Source organism: Macaca thibetana, chromosome 7, assembly GCF_024542745.1.
Source record: "Macaca thibetana thibetana isolate TM-01 chromosome 7, ASM2454274v1, whole genome shotgun sequence".
Classification (NCBI taxonomy): domain Eukaryota; kingdom Metazoa; phylum Chordata; class Mammalia; order Primates; family Cercopithecidae; genus Macaca; species Macaca thibetana.
In genome coordinates this window covers 30,776,371-30,795,341 of record NC_065584.1, presented here as the reverse complement: position 1 = coordinate 30,795,341, position 18,971 = coordinate 30,776,371, and the positions used below count along the sequence as shown (strand labels likewise).

The following is an 18,971-nucleotide window of genomic DNA, read 5'->3' as shown; positions in this document are numbered from 1 at the left end:
GGGCCTCCTGCTTCCCCCTAGAATGTGCTGGTCGCCAGTATGAATCTGGCAGTGGTGATTCAACTGATGTTTCTAGACACTGCTAAATAGCACCTAGACTGGGAGGCCCCCTGAGCCATCTCCCTCGCCTTTGAGCACAACTCAAGGCAATTGAATTTTGCCCAGCCCAGAGAGCTGAGACCAGAAGACATTTCAGGAAGCCCGGGGGTGAACCATCCCGCATTGCAATAGCTTGTACTATCACATTTTCCTTTTCCAGGGGAGAGGGTTGGGGAGGACCAGCATTAACACGCCTTCCACTTGCTACTTCTCTTGCTCCTTAGTGGGACTTGAAAATGCTCAAATCCAAACCTCTGTCTGTTCTCTGTACCTGTGTGTATTTGGAACAAGGTGGGGAAGGGAAGATTGAATTTCTGATTAGAGCTAACCCCAGTCCTTCATGCTGCAATGCGAGTCCTTTCCTCTCTCTCCTCTTGCCCCTCATTGAAATGCAGACTAGTGGCTGGTCGCGGTGGCTCATGCCTGTAATCCCACCTCTTTGGGAGGCCAAGGTGGGTGGATCACCTGAGGTCAGGAGTTCAAGACGAGCCTGGCGAACATGGTGAAACCTCATCTCTACTAAAAAAATACAAAAATTAGCCAAGTGTGGTGGTGGGCACCTGTAATCCCAGCTACTCAGGAGGCTGAGGCAGGGAGGATTGCTTGAACCTGGGAAGCAGAGGTTGCAGTGAGCTGAGATCGCGCCACTGCACTCCATCCTGGGCGACAGAGAAATCACTCCATTTCAAAAAAAAAAAAAAGAAATGCGACTAGCTTGGATCTAGATATTCACCGAAGATTTATGTGTCCAATTCCTTCCAAACAGACTTGAGGTCACCTCCTATTAAAAAGAGTACCAGAGCCAGGTGTGGTGGCTCACGTCTGTAATTCCAGCTACTTGGGAGGCTAAGGCAGGAGGCTCACTTGAGCCCATGGGTTTGAGATCAGCCTGGGCAACATAGACCGCATCTCAAAAAATAATAATTAATAAATAAATAAATATGAATTTAAAAGAGTGTACCAGATAAGACTTAAGCCTAAATTAGAAGAAAGGCCTCTGAAGAAAGCAAAATCAATGCTTAAAAGACCTCCTTGCAAGAATCTTTATGTTTAAATATCCTTATTCAATGTATCAAGTTTTCCTTAATCTTGGAGTAGGTCACAGTTCTTTCTCCTTAGGGCTCAATAGTTAAAATCTGTTTAGCTCATCCTTGTGCCTCCGACTTGTCAGGGTTTTAATTGCTTTCAGGATTCTTTTCTAAATTCTCCCAGAATCAGCGTATTGTCCTAGCAAAACTCTACGGGTTGGTTCGGCCCCTGTTCTGGTCTCTTCACCCTTGCCAGGCCTTCAGAATTCCTAGCCTGCATCTCAGGGCAAGCAGAGAACTGACTGGGTCACCAACCGCTTCTGTGTCTCTCTCCTTCCCCTTGTGCTGGCTGAAGTCCAACACGGCTGTTACCAAACTGGAGCTGGAAGACAACTGCATCATGGAGGAGGGCGTCTTGAGCCTGGTGGAGATGCTACAAGAGAACTACTACCTCCAGGAGATGGTACTGTGCCCCGCTGTGCTGGCTCCTACCATCATCCCTGGGGATTCACAACCCACTGGACACAAGCCAGAGGCCCTGCCGGCCCCTGCCCTTCCCACGTGACTTCTCGGAGGAGGGTCACATGTGAGAGGCTGTGTTTCCTATGGCTGTAGAAAATCCTAAGAAACAATTTATGGCCAGGCATGGTGGCTCACACCTGCAATCCCAGCACTTTGGGAGGCCGAGGCAGGTGGATCACCTGAGGTCAGGAGTTCGAGCCCAGCCTGGCCAACATAGTGAAACCCCGTCTCTACTAAAAATACAAAAATTAGCCGGGCATGGTGGTGGGCACCTGTAATCCCAGCTACTCAGGAGGCTGAATCAGGAGAATGGCTTGAACCCAGCAGGTGGAGGTTGCAGTGAGCCGAGATCGCACCACTGCACTCCAGCCTGGGCGACAAGAGTGAGACTCCATCTCAAAAAAAAAAAAAGAAAGAAAAAAAGAACCCATTTCTGTCTGGAACTTAGAAGACCTTAAAAATGATAAATGTGGCCAGGCATGGTGGCTCACGCCTGTAATCCCAACACTTTGGGAAGGCAAGGTGGGCAGATCACCTGAGGTCAGGAGTTCGAGACCAGCCTGGCCAACATGGTGGAACCCCGCCTCTACTAAAAATATAAAAAGTTAACTGTGCATGGTGGTGTGCACCTGTAATCCCAGCTACTCGGGAGGCTGAGGCAGGAGAATTGCTTGAACCCCGGAGGCAGAGGTTGCAGTTAGCTGAGATGACGCCACTGCACTCCAGCCTAGGTGACAGAGTGAGACTCTGTTTCAAAAAAAAAAAAAAAAATTGATAAATGTAGCTCTGCATAGTTGCCTTAAAGTGAACTTTCTTTTTTTTTTTTTTTTTTTTTTTTTTTTTGAGACGGAGTCTTGCTGTCGCCCAGGCTGGAGTGCAGTGGCCGGATCTCAGCTCACTGCAAGCTCCGCCTCCCGGGTTTACGCCATTCTCCTGCCTCAGCCTCCCGAGTAGCTGGGACTACAGGCGCCCGCCACCTCGCCCGGCTAGTTTTGTTTTTTTTTTTTGTATTTTTTAGTAGAAACAGGGTTTCACCGTGTTAGCCAGGATGGTCTCGATCTCCTGACCTCGTGATCCGCCCGTCTCGGCCTCCCAAAGTGCTGGGATTACAGGCGTGAGCCACCGCGCCCGGCCAAAGTGAACTTTCTTAAAGAAAGTAAAGACATGAAATAATTTCATGAAAGACAATGTGCCTAGAGATGGCTGGTGGTGATGGTTACACAATGGGAATATGCTTAATACCACGGCACTGGACACTGAAAAACGGCAAAGATGGTAAATCATGTTATGCTTATTTTACCATCTTAAAAAGAAATTCAAAGAAAAGGGGGAAACAACCAATTAAGACCATAATGGCCACTTTATATAAAGTCCCACCCACTAGCTTAAAAGGACAATTCATACTTCCCGAATCAATGAGTGGAATTTACAATAATTCTGCACTCTGAACTCAATTTTCACTGTTTCACTCCACATGAAGCTGTTCTGGGTTTTAACACAAAGAAACAAAATAGCGTGCTTATCTGAAGCACCAAGGCTAAATTGGGAAAATAGGGAGTCCTTGAAGCCAAAACACTGAGACCAGCCAGCCCACGGGTCCCACAGGCAGGCCCTGGAAAAGCCGGCTCTAGAGCCTGGTTTCCTATTGCTCTTCTCTTCGTCCTTGGCACCACCCTATTCCTCCTAATCCTTCCCCATCCCAACCCTACACCCTCAGCACAGGACTCAAGTAAACCACAAAAGACATCATTTGTTCATGAGGGCCCTTTGGTGAGCTTTTTTACATACCGAAGTGTTTTCTTGCCTTTTAGAATATTTCCAACAATCACCTTGGTTTGGAGGGGGCCAGAATCATCTCAGATTTCTTCGAGAGAAATAGTTCTTCCATCTGGAACCTTGAGCTTTCAGGTGAGCACATGGAAAGGGGGGGAGAAGACGCTGGGAATCAGAGGGAGGGAAGAGGGGAAAAACAGATAATTCAACGTCTCTTTGAACCAGACCATGTTCTTCTAGTCTTGGAGACCAGAATACTGCATCTATGCCTGTTAAACCCTCCCAGTCACACTCCCCTAGCCCCCGCCATTTATCATCCATATCTGACATTACAGATGATATATAAACAATAATTTATCATATACTTTACCACCCAAACTGAATAGGGCACTATTAATTAACTGGAACCATAAGCAAACTGAGATATCTTGCACCCAATCGTAAACTATGTTTAATATGATTAAGAACATAAAATAAAATCATAAAAGAACAAATCACTTAAAAAAATACCTCTCCTCCTCTCCACACCAAGATTTTCTTACAATGAAAAATTTATAGTCACTGATATTAAAGGCTCAACAAATAAATTCAATGGCACATTAGTTACGAGTGAGTAGAATTAGTGGAAAACATTTTATCTTTGCAGCATAGAAAGACAAAGACATAGAGAATATAAAAGATAAAAGAATTAAAAGAATGAGTAGTTTCCAGAAGGAGAAGAAATGAATGAGCAGCAATATTTGAACAAATAACAGCTAACATGTTCCCTAAATTGATAAATTTGCAGATACAGGAATTCAAGTAACTCCTAAGAAAGGTATATAAAAAGGAATCTACACTGGAATATATCTCTGAAAAACCCTTAAGATACAGAGAAGATCTGAAGAGTGTCCAGGGAGAAAATACAGAAATAAAGTTTGTGTATTTTTCTTTATAAAGATGGAGTCTCGCTATGTTGTCCAGGCTAGTCTTAAACTCCTGGGCTTGAGCAATCCTCCCGCCTCAGCCTCCCAAAGTGGTGGGATTACAGGCAAAAGCCACCGTGCCCAGCCTTAGTTCGTGTATTTTTAACATAAATGTTATTACAGGTCAGTTATTATTCTCCAATTTCTCTTGTTTTACACTAAATATATCCTGGATTTCTTTCTATGGCAAAACAAATAGATTTATCTAATTCTCTTGAACTGCTGGCTAGTATTCTGAGTTATGGACATAGTACAGTTTATTTAACACCCCCCTATTTGGGAGAAAGGAGATTAAAGTCATTTCTAATTTTGCCTTCAAGTAATGTTTTAAAGGACTTTCTTGTTCATGCATCTTTTAGGCACATGTTCTTGTATTTCTAGATAGACACCCAGGAGCACAATTACTGAATATGAAGATGTATCCATTTTTGTGAACTTAACAATTGATTTCCAAATTTCCCTTTAAAAAGACTGCCAGGTTATAATTCTACCAATGAACTGTTGCCTATACTATCCCCAGAAGGGAAATAGCAAGCTATTTGTGAATCAAAATGGTTAAGCGTGTGGGTGTAGAAGTCACAGTGCTTGGGTTCAAATCCCAGCTTTGACACTGGGCAAGTTTTTTAACCATTTTGTGCCTCATTTTCTCATTCATAAACTAAAGATAATTATATTACCCGATGGTTGTTATGAATATTAAGTGAATTAAAATCTAAAACTCCCAGAACTATACCTAGTACATAAGTATTCAATGTGTTCCTCGCTATTATTTTCTTTGTTACTGTTACACATTCTATTACTATTGAAATAGAACACCTTTTGAGATGCTCACTTCCACTTCTATTTTCTCTTCTATGAAATGTCAGTTGTTGCATGGGGTTGTTAGTATGACTTAGTTTTAGCCATTCTTCATAAACTATAGGTATTCATACTTGAATGTTAGAATGTTAGATACAGGTTTATTTATGGTACTTTCTTTTTTTGTTTTGTTTTGTTTTGTTTTTGAGACAGAGTTTTGCTCTGTCACCAGGCTGGAGTGCAGTGGCTCGATCCGGACTCACTGCAACCCCCGCCTCCTGGGTTCAAGCAATTCTCCTGCCTCAACCTCCTGAGTAGCTGGGACTAGCGTGCCACCATGCCCGGCTAGTTTTTGTATTTTTAGTAGAGACGGGGTTTCACCATGTTGGACAGGATGGTCTCGATCTCTTGACCTCATGATCTGCCCGCCTCAGCCTCCCAAAGTGCTGGAATTACAGGCATGAGACACCATGCCCAGCCTGTTTATGGTACTTTCTTGTAGCAAAGTTTGTGTCTTTTATTGATGTCAAGTTTTATAGTCTTTTTCCTTTATGGATTTAATTTTTGTAGTCTTGCTTTAAAACTCTTTCCCAAAGTTTATAAAAATATTTTCCTGAACCAGCAGTGGTGGCACGCACTGATAGTCCCATTTACTCAGGAGGCTGAGGTGGGAGAATTGCTTGAGCCCAGGACTGGCTCCCCTGGGCAACATAGCAAGACCCATCTGTAAAAATTAAAAGGAAACAAAATTAGGTAACAATATTTTCCTTTATTTTTTTCAATTTTTGTTGTTGTTGTTTCTACTCTCAGCTTTCTAATATATCCAATACTTGTTTGTGCATGGCATGAGGTAGAAATCAGATGTTTTATTTCCAAAACTGATAGCCAGGTAGTCTAGCATCTCAATGTCATAATTCATCCTTTTATGATTAATTTAAAATATCATCTTTATCATGTATTAAACTCCCATTATAAATATAGGTTTCCTTCTAGATTCTCTGTTTCATTTCATTAATCTATGTATTTCCATGTCAACATTGCATTGTCTTAATATTTGTTTAGAATATTAAAATTATAATTACCACATATTATAACATAAGGTGTTGTGACTAATACAAAAAAAGATGATGTACTGTTTAATATATGTTATAAAATCTTATAATAAATATTTTTTGTTTGTTTGTTTTTGAGATGGAGTCTCCCTCTGTCACCCAGGCTGGAGCGCAGTGGCGCCATCTCAGCTTGTTACAACCTCTGCCTCCTGGGTTCAAGTGATTCTCCTGTCTCAGCATTCCGGGTAGCTGGGATTACAGGTGGCTGCTGCCATGCCCAGCTAATTTTTGTATTTTTAGTAGAGACAGAGTTTTGCCATGTTGGCCAGGCTGGTCTCAAACTCCTGACCTCAAGTGATCCACCCGCCTCGGCCTCCCAAAGTGCTGGGATTACAGGCATGAGCCACTGTGCCCAGCCAATAAATACGTTTTGTATGTGAGTGGGCATTACTTTTTTTCAAAGTAACCTTGAATCTTTTCTTCAAAGTAATCTTGAATCTTTTCTTCAAAATAATTCTGCAATATTGGCTATTAGTATTGTAAGTAATAGTAATCTTGGCTATTCTTGTACAGTTTCTCCTCCAGGTGAATTTGAGAATCATTTTGTCAAGTTCTATTTAAGAAAAAAAAAAAGAAGAAGAAAAAAACACCTGTTGGGGTTTTGGTTGGGGTTCCATTTAATATTCTAGATTAATTTATGAAAGAACTGACATATTCGCAATATTGAGTCTCTTCATTTATGAACATGGTTTATCTCTACTCCTGCAGGTCTTTATATATATATATATATATATATTTTTTTTTTTTTTTTTTTTTTTTTTTTTTTGAGAAGGAGTTTCACTCTTGTTTCCCAGGCTGGCGTGCAATGGTGCGATCTTGGCTCACCACAATCTCTGCTTCCTGGTTTCAAGTGATTCTCCTGCCTCAGCCTCCCAAGTAACTGGGATTACAGGTGTGAGCCACCGTGGCCAGCCCCAGGTCTTTTTATATTCTTGAGTAAAGTTTTAGTTTCTTCTGTTATAAGCCTTGCATTATTTATATTAGGTTTATTTCTAGGTCTTCTATTATTTTATCTTATGTGAACAGAATGGTTTTTTCTATCACATTTTCTAATTGGTCATTACTGGTGTGTCTGAAAGATATTTATTTTTATACATTGATTCCATATCCAGTCACTTTATTAAATTATCTTATGAGTTCTAACATTTTGTTAGTTAATTTTACAGAATTATTTAGATAGGTGACTATATCTGCAAATAATGATAGTTTTTTCTTTTCTAATATTTATATCTCCTAATTATTTTTCTGGTTGCATTGGCTAAGACCCCTAACATAATGTGTTAACATAGTACAGAAAGCTCTTTGTAAAAATACAGATCGCCCGGTCCTATCCCAGTCTGGTGAAATCAGAATCTTTAGCAGGAGAAATCTTGGAATCTGTGTTTTTTCAAATTTCACAAATAAATATCTTACAACCAGCTCTGTACCATCTGTAACCACTGATTTAAACACAAGAATTTGAATAATTAATCACCTAGTTTTATGCATTGACTAGCTTATTATCTCACTTTATTGGACTGCTAACAGACACAGCCAAACAAGTATTTGTGTTCCAGTGAACGCATTCATTCATTCATTCGTTCACTCACTTTATTAAGGACCTGTTATGTGCCAAGCACTATGTAGGTGGTAGAGATACAAAGCTTATTGAGGGTTCAAAGGAGGAAATTTGGGAATAAGGTTCCATGTCATGTACTTCCCAGAAATCACCAGTGTCTTACATTGCTTAGCAGGGCCACAACTCGGGTAAGGTGAGTGAGCCACTTGCGTTGGTCACAAATGTAAGGAGTGCCAAAATATCATGATGAGCAAAATATCAAGACATTAAATAAAAACAGCATCCAACAGGGATAGAATGGACTGAGGTGAATAAGGTCTAGTCATGTGTGTGCAGGGTCGGATCCTGTCTCTATTTAAAATTACAAACACACCAGGCATGAATCCCAGCACTTTAGGAGGCTGAGATGGGCAGATCACGAGGTCAGGAGTTTGAGACCAGCCTAACCAATATGATGAAACCATGTCGCTACTAAAAATACAAAAATTAGCCGGGCGTGGTGGTGCACACCTGTAATCCCAGCTACTCAGGAGACTGAGGCAGGAGAATTGCTTGAACCCAGGAGACGGAGGTTGCAGTGAGCCGAGATCATGCCACTGCACTCCAGCCTGGGTGACAGAGCAAGACTCCATAAAAAAATTAAAATTAAAATTAAAAAATTAAAATTTAAAAAAACACTTGTTATATATAGATGATTTTGGACTAATTTTGATTTTTTTAGTGTATTAGGATATTCTTCTTCTTGATTACTGAGTTTTTAAGCACCCCTTAAATTTTGCACCCATGGCAAGTGTCTCACTCACAAGTGTCCCAGTCCTGCTGCTTGAACTTGAATGAGCATTTTTAGGATGTTACAGACTCTAGGCACTAGACTGGGGGTTGATGTTGCTAATGAATGCACAGGGTATGCTACCAACTCCTGGAATTTCACGGCAGAGAGAAAAGGCAATGTTAAAGGAGAGGGTAAACAGTTGCCTTGTTCTCTTTTGTCCACGTAATACTTGCTTTAAGTCCCCTTCCCTCCTCTCCACTCCCCTCCTCTCCCCTCCCTTCCCTTCCCTTCCCTTCCTTTCCTTTCCTTTCCTTTCTTATTTGATTTTATTATTTTATTTTATTTTTGAGATGAAGTCTTGCTCTGTCACCCAGGCTGGAGTGCAGTGGCGTGATCTCGGCTCACTGTGACCTCCACCTCCCAGGTTCAAGCATTTCTCATGCCTCAGCCTCCTGAGTAGCTGGGACCACAGGCGTGCACCATCTTGCCTAATTTTTGTATTCTTAGTAGAGACAGGGTTTTGCCATGTTGGCCAGGCTGGTCTCAAACTCCTGACTTCAGGTGATCCACCCACCTTGGCCTGTAAATGTTCTGGGATTACAGGCATGAGCCACCATGCCCAGGCTCCTTTTCTTTTTTTTTTTAAATAGGACGTTGGTCTGTCACATAGGCTGGAGCGCTGTGGCACCAACATGGCTCACTGCAGCCTCGACCTCCTGGGTTCAAGTGATCCTCCCACCTCAGCCTCCAAAGTATCTGGGACCACAGGTTCATGCCACCATGCCTGGCTAATTTTTCAAAAAATTCTTTGTAGAGGCAAGGACTCACTATGTTGCCCAGGCTGGTCTCAAACTCCTGGGCTCAGGCGATCCTCCCACCTCCGCCTCCCAAAGTTTCTCTGTCTGATTGTTCTAAAGGGAAATGGACTGGGAGGGGTAGAGGGTGGGAGAGGCCATGGTGAACTAGCAGTGCATTGCTGACACACCACCCTCACTACAGGAAATGACTTCAAGGAAGAATCCGCAGCACCGCTCTGCCAAGCCCTGTCGGTAAGAGGCAGGGAGTACAGCCAAGCCACGTGGGTGATGTCCCTGGGAGATCTGGGCAACCTGGGGCTGCTATGGGCACAGTGACCTGAGGCTACTTTCACATGTTAGGGACTGGTGAGTGTTTAGACCTTGCCAACTCCAGCAAAAGCCGCAGCAAGTGGTAGAGCTGTTTATATGGCACTAAGTTCTCCCAGCACAGTCCAACAAAAAATGCCTAAGACAATGTCTTCACCTAATTTTTGGTACATCAGAGCCCTGCCATCATACTGCCCTGAGATAAGTAAGATATTTGCAATCAGAAGACAAAAAATCCTTCTCTTTCCCCTGTTTGTTTCTGTAGACCAATTACCGAATTAAGAAGCTGGATCTCAGTCACAACCAATTCTCTGATATAGGAGGGGAGCAACTGGGCCAGATGCTGGGTGAGTCTCCCTGGAGGAAGGGACAGCAAAGGGGAGGGATGGGGAGGATTACTTGGCAGAGCTGAATCTCCCTTTTTAACATTATTTTTAAATGTTGTGATTATAAAAGTGATGTAAACCATGCCCAAAAAATATTCAGAATTGGCTGGGTGCAGTGGCTTATGCCTGTAATCCCAGAACTTTGGGAGCCTGAGGCAGGATTGCTCGAGCCCAGGAGTTCAAGACCAGCCTGGGCAACATAGGGAGACCCCTGTCTCTTTAAAATATCAAAAAATTAGCCAGGTATGGTGGTGCACACCTGTAGTCCCAGCTACTTGGAAGGCTGAGGTGGGAGGATCCTTTGAGCCCAGTTAGTCGAGGCTGCAGTGAGCTATAATCATGCCACTCCACTCCAGCCTGGGAAACAGAGACCCTGTCTCAAAAAAGAAGAAGGAGAGGGAGAGGGAGTCGAAGAAGGAGAGGGAGAGGAAGTGGGAGAGGGAGAGGGAAGGGACAGGGAGAGGAAGTGGGAGGGGGGAGGGGGGGGGAGAGGGGGGAGGGAGAGGGGGGGGGGGGGAGGGAGAGGGGGGGGGAGGGAGGGAGGGGGAGAGGGAGGGGGAGAGGGAGGGGGGAGGGGGGAGGGGGGGGAGGGGAGAGGGAGGGGGGAGAGGGGGGGGGGAGAGGGAGGGGGAGGGGGAGGGGGAGAGGGAGGGGGATAGGGAGGGGGAGAGGGAGGGGGAGAGGAAGAAGCAGCAGCAGCAAACACCTGAACATGGGAAGCAAAACTTGATGACGATTAGAAGAACATAGAAACAACTAACAACTGGCTGATCTTAGGAAGGCTAATGACTGTTAAGTATGGCCCAGTAAGCATAAACGGTCCAAAAGCAATTGAAAAGTACCTTTTGGGTACTATGCTTATTACCTGGGTGATGAAATGATCAGTACACCAAACCCCTGAGACATGCAATTTACCTATATAACAAACCAGCACATGTACACCTGAACCTAAAAGTTTTAAAAATCCCCATATTTGACAACAATACATTTGAAACATGCTTATCATAAAAAGACACATAACCATGAACAAACTTAAAAGACAAGCAACAGGCTGGACATGGTGGCTCATGCCTGTAATCCCAGCACTTTGGGAGGCCGAGGTGGGTGGATCACAAGGTCAAGATATCGAGACCATCCTGGCCAACATGGTGAAACCCCATCTCCACTAAAAACACAAAATTAGCCGAACGTGGTGGTGTGCGCCTGTCATCCCAGCTACTCGGGAGGTGAGGTAGGAGAATTGCCTGAACCCAACAGGTGGAGGCTGCGGTGAGCTGAGATCGCGCCACTGCACTCCAGCCTGGGCAACAGAAGGAGACTCCGTCTCAAAAACAAAAACAGAAGACAAGCAACAGACAGGGGGTAGACATTTGCAGCATTTATAGAGTACAAAAATTAGTATTCAGAATGTTGATAAAAGATCCTTAGCTCAATTAGACAATGATAAATAGCCTCAATAGAGCAATGGTCAAGGCATATGCATAGCAAAAGAAGAAAGGTGAGTGCCCAAATCTCTTTACTAATTAGAGAAATGAAAGGTTCTCCTTGTCATCTATTAAAGCTGTGAAAGTTTAAAGCCAGTGAATGTCAAAGGCTGCGGACAACCGAGCAAAATAAGAATACTTCCAAGCTGCCAGGCACTTTTGAGAACAACTTGACAATCCTTGGTAAACTTGAAAATGTGTCTATTCTCTGATGCAGAAATTCCCTCCCATCAAGGGGAATTGTCTCAGAGAAGCTCTCACACGTACACAGAGAAATGTGTGAGGAGGTTATTACAGCATCGTCATAAAAGAGAAAAAAAAATAGTAACAACCTAAATAGTCATCCCCAGGCAAATGATTAGAAAAAAGGAAGTTGTCACAGGAGTCTAAGCAAGACAGGAAAATAGCTTGAGCTCAGGGAGGAGGCGGGGATGGAGAAGAGTGAATGAATTCAGAATATATTTTGGGAGTAAAGCCAAAAGGACTTGCTGATGTGAAGAATGGGGGAAAGAGAGAGAGAGATAGACTCATGGTCATTTTGCTTCAGCTATTGGTTGGATGACGGTGTTGTTTACGTGGATGGAGACAACTCAGGGAGCAACAGAGACAGGAGGGACAGGAGATAGGAGCCCCGTTTTCCATTTTGGCTACGTGATGTTTGCAATGGCCATTTGACACCTACATAGAGAAGTCAGGTAGATGGTGTGCTGTATGAGTTTAGAGCTTGGTGAAGAGATCAGGGCTGAAGATACACATTTGTGGGTCATAGGTATATAGATGTATTTAAAACCATGAGGCAAGATGAGGTCATCTAGGCAGGGAGTATAGACAGAGAGTTGAGTAGGTGGCCATCGAACTGACCTTTGGGTCACTCCAACATTTTTAGGTTTCACAGAGGAGGAAGAGGAGCCTGAGGAGTGGTCAGTCAAATAGGAGGGATACCAGAAAAGTGAGGTGGCAGGAGCCAAGGAAGGGAGCAGTTCAGGAAGAAGGTCGGCAGTTGCGTCAAATGCTGTTGAGAGGTCAAATAAGACAAGGATAAAATAGTGACCATGGCACTTGGCAGCATGGAGAGTTAGTGGCTTTGAAAGTACTATTTTAACTATTCACAGTAACAAAGACATGGAATCAACCTAAATGCCCATCAATGGTAGACTGGATAACAACAACAAAAAAAATGTGGTGCATATACACCATGGAATACAATACAGTCACACACACACAAAAAAACCGAAACAGTGAAATCATGTTCTTGGCAGGAACAGGGATGGAGCTGGAGGCCATTATCCTTAGCAAACTAATGTAGGAACAGAAAACCAAATACCACCTGTTCTCAATTATAAGTGGGAGCTAAATGATGAGAACACACGAACACAGAGAGGGGAACAGACACTGGGGACTAACTGAGGGAGGAGGGAGAGGAACGGGAAAAATAATGACTACTAGGCCTAATACTTGGGTGATGAAATAATCTATGCAACAAACTCTGTGACACAAGTTTACCTATATAACAAACCTGCACATGTACCCCTGAACTTAAAATTTAAAAAAAAAGAAGAAGTGCTGTTTTAGCAGAGTGGGTGAGTATGGAAACCCAACTGGAGGAGGTTGAGTTGAAAATGGAGGCCTGGCACAGTGGCTCATGCCTGTAATCCCAGTGCTTTGGGAGGCTAAGATGGGAGGCCAGGAGCTCAACACCAGCTTGGGCAACATAGTGAGACCCTCTCTCTACAAAAAATTCAAAAATTAGGCCGGGCACAGTGTCTCACACCTGTAATCCCAGCAGTTTGGGAGGCTGAGGCGGGTGGATCACCTGAGGTCAAGAGTTCAAGACCAGCCTGGCCTTGAGGCAGATGTTGCAGTGAGACGAGATCCTGCTGAAGCCTAGGTGACAGAATGAGACTTCATCTCAAAAAAAAAAAAAAAAAATCAAAAATTAGCTGGGCATGGTGGCACATGCCTATAGTCCCAGCTACTCGGGAGGCTGAGGTGGGAGAGTTGCTTGAGCCCAGGAGTTAGAGGTTATAGAAAGCTGTGATCATGCCACTGCACTCCAGCCTGAGCAATAGAGTGAGACTCTGTCCTCTAAAAATAAAAAGAAAATAGGATGCAAAGCAAAAAGAACACTATAGGCAACTGCAGAAGTTCTGCTGGGAAAGTTGGAACAGAAAGAGGGGGCAGGAGCCAAGGGAGACACAGAGTCCAAGGAGGGTTCTTAAGGATGGAAAATGCTGAGAGGAAGAAAGAAGAAACTGATGCTACAGAAGAAGAAGGAGGTAATTACAGGAGCAAAGTCCATGAGAAGGCTGCAGGCAATGGAGTCCAGAACAGAAGTGCAGAGCTCGCCGGCCTGAGAGAGCTGGAGGGACAGTTCATTCATGGAAAAACAGACGAGGAAAGGGTGGTGCAGGTGCAGGTAAGTGGATAGATTTCACGGTGGCATTTGAAGCCTGTCATTGCTGCTATTTTCTCAGTGAAGTAGGAGGCAAGATCTTCAGCTGAAAGTTCAGTTCATACCACTAGGGTTGATGGGAGGGCAGGCGTTATAAAATACCATGTAGGAGGGAGAAGCAACATGTAATGGAAGCACCTTTCCATGTGGGGCAGTTTGAGTCTCTGTCTGAAAGCTGAGGTCATAAATTTAACGTGAGACAGACTGTGCTCTCTTTTTTGTTTTGTTTTTGACACAGAGTCTCACTCTGTCGCCCAGGCTGGGTGGAATGCAATGCACGATCTTGGCTCACTGCAGCGTCTGCCTCCCGGGTTCAAGCAATTCTCATGCCTCAACCTCCTGAGTAGCTGGGATTATCTGTCCAAGCCATCACGCCCAGCTAATTTTTTTTTTTTTTTAAGTTTTATTTTTAGTAGAGATGGGGTTTCATCATGTTGGTCAGGCTGGTCTGGAACTCCTGACCTCGTGATCTGCCCCCGTTGGCCTCCTGAAGTGCTGGGACTACAGGCATGAGTCATCACACCCAGCTAATTTTTTTGTATTTTTGGTAGAGATGGGTTTTCACCATGTTGGCCAGGCTGGTCTCCAACTCCTGACCTTAAGTGATCCACCCTCCTTGGCCTCCCAAAGTGCTGGGATTATAGATGTGAGCCACTGTGCCCGGCCTGTGCCCTCTTTTAAGATTGTTATAATCGTACTGCAAATGCAGCTTTTAAAAACACTTACTATTGCTGGGCGCAGTAGCTCATGCCTGTAATCCCAACACTTTCGGAGACTGAGGCGGGTGGACCACCTGAGGTCAGGAGTTCAAGACCAGCCTGGCCAATATGGTGAAATCCCGTCTCTACTAAAAATACAAAAAAATTAGCTGGACGTGGTGACTTGGGCATATAATCCCAGCTACTCGGGAGGGTGAGGAAGGAGAATCACTTGAACCTGAGAGGCGGAGGTTGCAGTGAGCAGAGATCGTGCCATTGCACTCCAGCCTGGGCAACAAGAGCGAAATTCTGTCTCAAAAAAAAAAAAAAAAAAAACACTTATTATTTGAAGTGATTGCTATGTGACAGGCATCATGTTGGGCATTTTACATCGATCCTCATAAAAACTCTATATAGGTTGATATCTCCATTGTACAGATAAGGAAACAGAGGTAAAGGAAGGATAAGTAACCTGCCTGAAATCACACGTGTAGTAAGTGGTGAGATCAGAATTACAATCTAACTTGTGTGGCCATTGAGTGATGCGGGTGTGCAAGGTGTAGCTTAAATGAGGGAACTGGCAGAGAAGAGGAAATAAGGGTAAGAAGAGAGTGAGGGAGAGAGGGGAGGGGTTAATGAAGGCAGGAGAAAGTTTGTTCCCAAAATTATATAAGGTATTGTGCACTTTTTACTAAAAACTCACACCGAGGGTTGACACAAAGAGAAGCATGATCAGAACATAGTGCACTGTTCATAAAAAATAAGAAATAGGCCAGCTGCAGTGGCTCATGCCTATAATCCCAGCACTTTGGGAGGCCAAGGTGGGTGGATCATCTGAGGTGAGGAGTTCCAGACCAGCCTGGCCAACATGATGAAACCCTGTCTCTATTAAAAATACAAAATATTAGCTGGGCGTGGTGGCGGGTGCCTATAATCCCAGCTACCCGGGAGGCTGAAGCAGGATAATCACTTGTACCCAGGAGGCGGAGGTTGCAGCGAGCCGAGATTGAGCCATTGCACTCCAGCCTGGCAACAAGAGCAAAACTCTGTCTCAAAAAAAAAAAAAAAAAAAAAAAGAAAAAGAAAAGAAATAAGACATTATTCCTGGGCCAGAGGCCTAAAGGCAATTTCCTCCCGTTCAGTAGTGGTTCAAGAGGACTTTAGACTTTCTGTCAATGGCCTCCTTAGCATAACTGTCCTACCCAAATAAAAACAACAATAATAGTGTGTTTAAATAGGATCTTCCAACCCTGTGGAACATGTAAGCAAAATCATCTTCAGGTCAAAACAAAAGTATGATTTCTGTGCAAACCCAGCTTCTCACCAAGCCTGATGCCTCCCCACTTCCAACTCATTGTGCCCCTGAGCCTCTCCTGGAGAGAAATTCTGGAGTCACCACTGCAGCCATGCCTGCCATGATAAAGACATCACATGACGTAATACGCCAGGTCCATCACAGCCTTCCTGTGTAAATACAGCCACTGAAGATGTTTTCCAGCTGCTTCTGTCTATTTTAATTCTTAGTATTCCACCAGATAAATAATTCTTGCTTTTATTTATTTATTTATTTTTGAGATGCAGTCTTGCTCTGTCACCCAGGCTGGAGTGCAATGGCGCCATCTTGGCTCACTGCAACCTCCGCCTCCCAGGTTTGATCAATTCTCCTGCCTCAGCCTCCTGAGCAGCTGGGACTACATGTGTGAGTCACCAAGCCCAGTGAATTTTTGTATTTTTAGTAGAGACAGAGACAGGGTTTCACCATGTTGGCCAGGCTGGTCTCAAACTCCTGACCTCTGGTGATCTACCTGCCTCGGCCTCCCAAAGTGCTGAGATTACAGGTAAGCCACCACGCCCGGCCAAATAATTCTTACTTTTTTTTTTTTTTTTTTTTTTTTGAGACAGAGTCTCGCTCCGTCGCCAGGCTGGAATACAGTGGCGCAATCTCGGCTCACTGCAACCTCTGCCTCCCAGGTTCAAGCGATTCTCCTGCCTCGGCCTCTCAAGTAGCTGGGACTAAAGGCACACGCCACCACACCCAGCTAATTTTAGTATTTTTAATAAAGATGCAATTTCACCATGTTGGCCAGGATGGTCTCGATCTCTTGACCTCGTGATCGGCCCACCTTGGCCTCCCAAAGTGCTGGGATTACAGGCGTGATCCACTGTGCCCGGCTAATTCTTACTTTTATAAATGATGCCATGGTAAACATCTACAAGCACCTTGCTCTTCCCATATTCTGTGCTGTCGTCTTAGGTAGAGTCTCAGAGGTGAGTGACAGAGTATGCACATTTTAATGGGAAAATATTTGTGATCAGATAATATCTGCCAAATAGACTATACCAATTTCCTTCCCACCTAAACTGTGTAAGGAGGATTATTTCACCACATTTTTGCCAGCTTTGGGGATCATCTTACAATTTTGTGTTTAAATGAATAACTGAAAAAATTATTATCTGAGAATTTTACTTTGCATGACCACTGAGTGGTCTTTATCCCCAATGTCGTGGGCATCTGTTAACTCTGAGAATGGGTTCTCTGGGCTGTGGGAGATGCTAAGCCAATTCCCTCCCTGTTTCAGCCATCAATGTGGGGCTCACGTCACTGGATCTGAGCTGGAATAACTTCCATACAAGGGGAGCTGTGGCCTTGTGCAATGGTCTCCGGGTAAGGCACTCTCCAGGAGTGGTGGGTGGAGTCCAGTTGAAGATAGCCAGGGCCTCCCATTCTGCCATCCTAAGCCTCTTCCTCATGGTCACCATCAATGAGGGTGTACTGAGCTCTCATCACACTTGAAAATACTTTTCAAGTTATTGGTCTCCCTCCCACAATTCCTGGATGCACGTTATTCTTTTTTTTTTTTTTTTTTTTTTTTTTTTTGAGATGGAGTCTCACTGTGTGGCCCAGGCTGGAGTGCAGTGGTGCATTCTCTGCTCACTGCAACCACCACCTCCTGGGTTCAAGCGATTCTCCTGCCTCAGCCCCCTGAGTAGCTGAGACTACAGGTGTCCGCCACCATGCCCAGCTAATTTTTGTATTTTTAGTAGAAACGTGGTTTCACCATATTGGCCAGGCCGGTCTCGAACTCCCGACCTTGTGGTCCGCCCGCCTCCCAAAGTGCTGGGATTACAGGTGTGAGCCACCGCGCCTGGACTGCACATTATTCTTTAGTATAAATCATATCTGCTGAGGCCAGAGTGGCATCTTTGGATACACTTCAAGAGGGCGGTTTAATTAGTGGTAGGGAATGACCAGAAGCCAAAGGGAGGGAGTCTCATGAGCACTTGAGACTGAGCCCAGCTGGGAGCTCTGAATGATCTGGCAAATCCATCGGTCCTGGGGACCACTGAGCGCCCAGTCTGGATGCCAACAGCGGGTAGAAGTCAGGGCCCTTGTGGTTGGATGAGTCACGCGCAACCTTGATGCTGGTGCCGTTCTCCCCTCTTCCTGGAGGGTAATGTGACCCTGACAAAGCTGGATCTCTCCATGAATGGCCTTGGGAATGAGGGGGCTGTGGCCCTAGGGGAGGTCCTCCGACTCAACAGCTGCCTGGTCTACCTGGATGTCGGCGGCAATGACATCGGCAATGAAGGGGCCTCCAAAATCAGCAAAGGACTGGAATCCAATGAAAGCCTCAGAGTTCTGAAGGTAGTCTTCAGCTGGAAAGGGGCTATTTTGTGTGTGTGTGTGTGTGTGTGTGTGTGTGTGTGTGTGTTGGGGTGAGTTGGGGGCTGCATAATACTGGAGAGAATAATTGGGAACATCTGTACTTCATATATGCATGTATTTTTTTTTTTACACCTCTTGGCTGTAAATGCAGTGACCATGCTCTACTATGTGCTCCCTGGTGCACTACAGATCTTCCTAACAGGGCTTCCTTCCTCCCATCTGGGTCTCCTTCAGGATATCCACACTGCCACCAGAGTGTGCTTTTTTCTTCTTTTGAGACAGGGTCTGGCTCTGTCCCCCAGGCTGGAGTGCAGTGGTGCAATCTCAGCTCACCGCAACCTCCGCCTCCCAGGTTCAAACCGTCCTCCCACCTCAGTCTCCTAAAGTGCTGGGATTACAGGCATGAGCCACTGTGCCTAGCCCTCAGAATGTGCTTTTTAAACACAAATCTGACGTCCATTCCCCTTCCTTCAGCCCCTCAGTCTCCTGTCTTTCAGCTTAGACCCCCGCATGGCTTCCTGTTGCTCAGATCC

The 18,971-nt window shown here is 44.6% G+C and overlaps 2 protein-coding genes across 15 annotated transcripts in view; one reads left to right on the top strand and one right to left on the bottom strand.

Annotated features, from left to right (window-relative positions):
* The window catches only part of ANGEL1 (angel homolog 1), a 50,008-nt gene extending 46,451 nt beyond the window's left edge, over window positions 1–3,557 (bottom strand). For 5 of the 6 annotated variants that reach the window (XM_050798708.1, XM_050798709.1, XM_050798711.1 and 2 more), the window contains exon 1: window positions 3,479–3,557. The gene's annotated coding sequence lies outside the window, so the exon portion shown is untranslated. Of the gene's footprint in view, window positions 1–3,437 lie in introns of all 6 variants that reach the window. The other variant, XM_050798710.1, reaches the window with a different exon arrangement.
* LRRC74A (leucine rich repeat containing 74A) overlaps window positions 1–18,971 on the top strand; it is a 45,148-nt gene that overhangs the window by 8,628 nt on the left and 17,549 nt on the right. For 7 of the 9 annotated variants that reach the window (XM_050798780.1, XM_050798787.1, XM_050798783.1 and 4 more), the window contains exons 4-9: window positions 1,483–1,590; window positions 3,461–3,557; window positions 9,627–9,676; window positions 10,017–10,098; window positions 17,351–17,436; window positions 18,223–18,417. In XM_050798780.1, coding sequence (XP_050654737.1) covers window positions 1,483–1,590; window positions 3,461–3,557; window positions 9,627–9,676; window positions 10,017–10,098; window positions 17,351–17,436; window positions 18,223–18,417 — 618 coding nt within the window. The remainder of the gene's footprint in view (window positions 1–1,482; window positions 1,591–3,460; window positions 3,558–9,626; window positions 9,677–10,016; window positions 10,099–17,350; window positions 17,437–18,222; window positions 18,418–18,971) is intronic. The other 2 variants (XM_050798784.1, XM_050798779.1) reach the window with 1 other exon arrangement.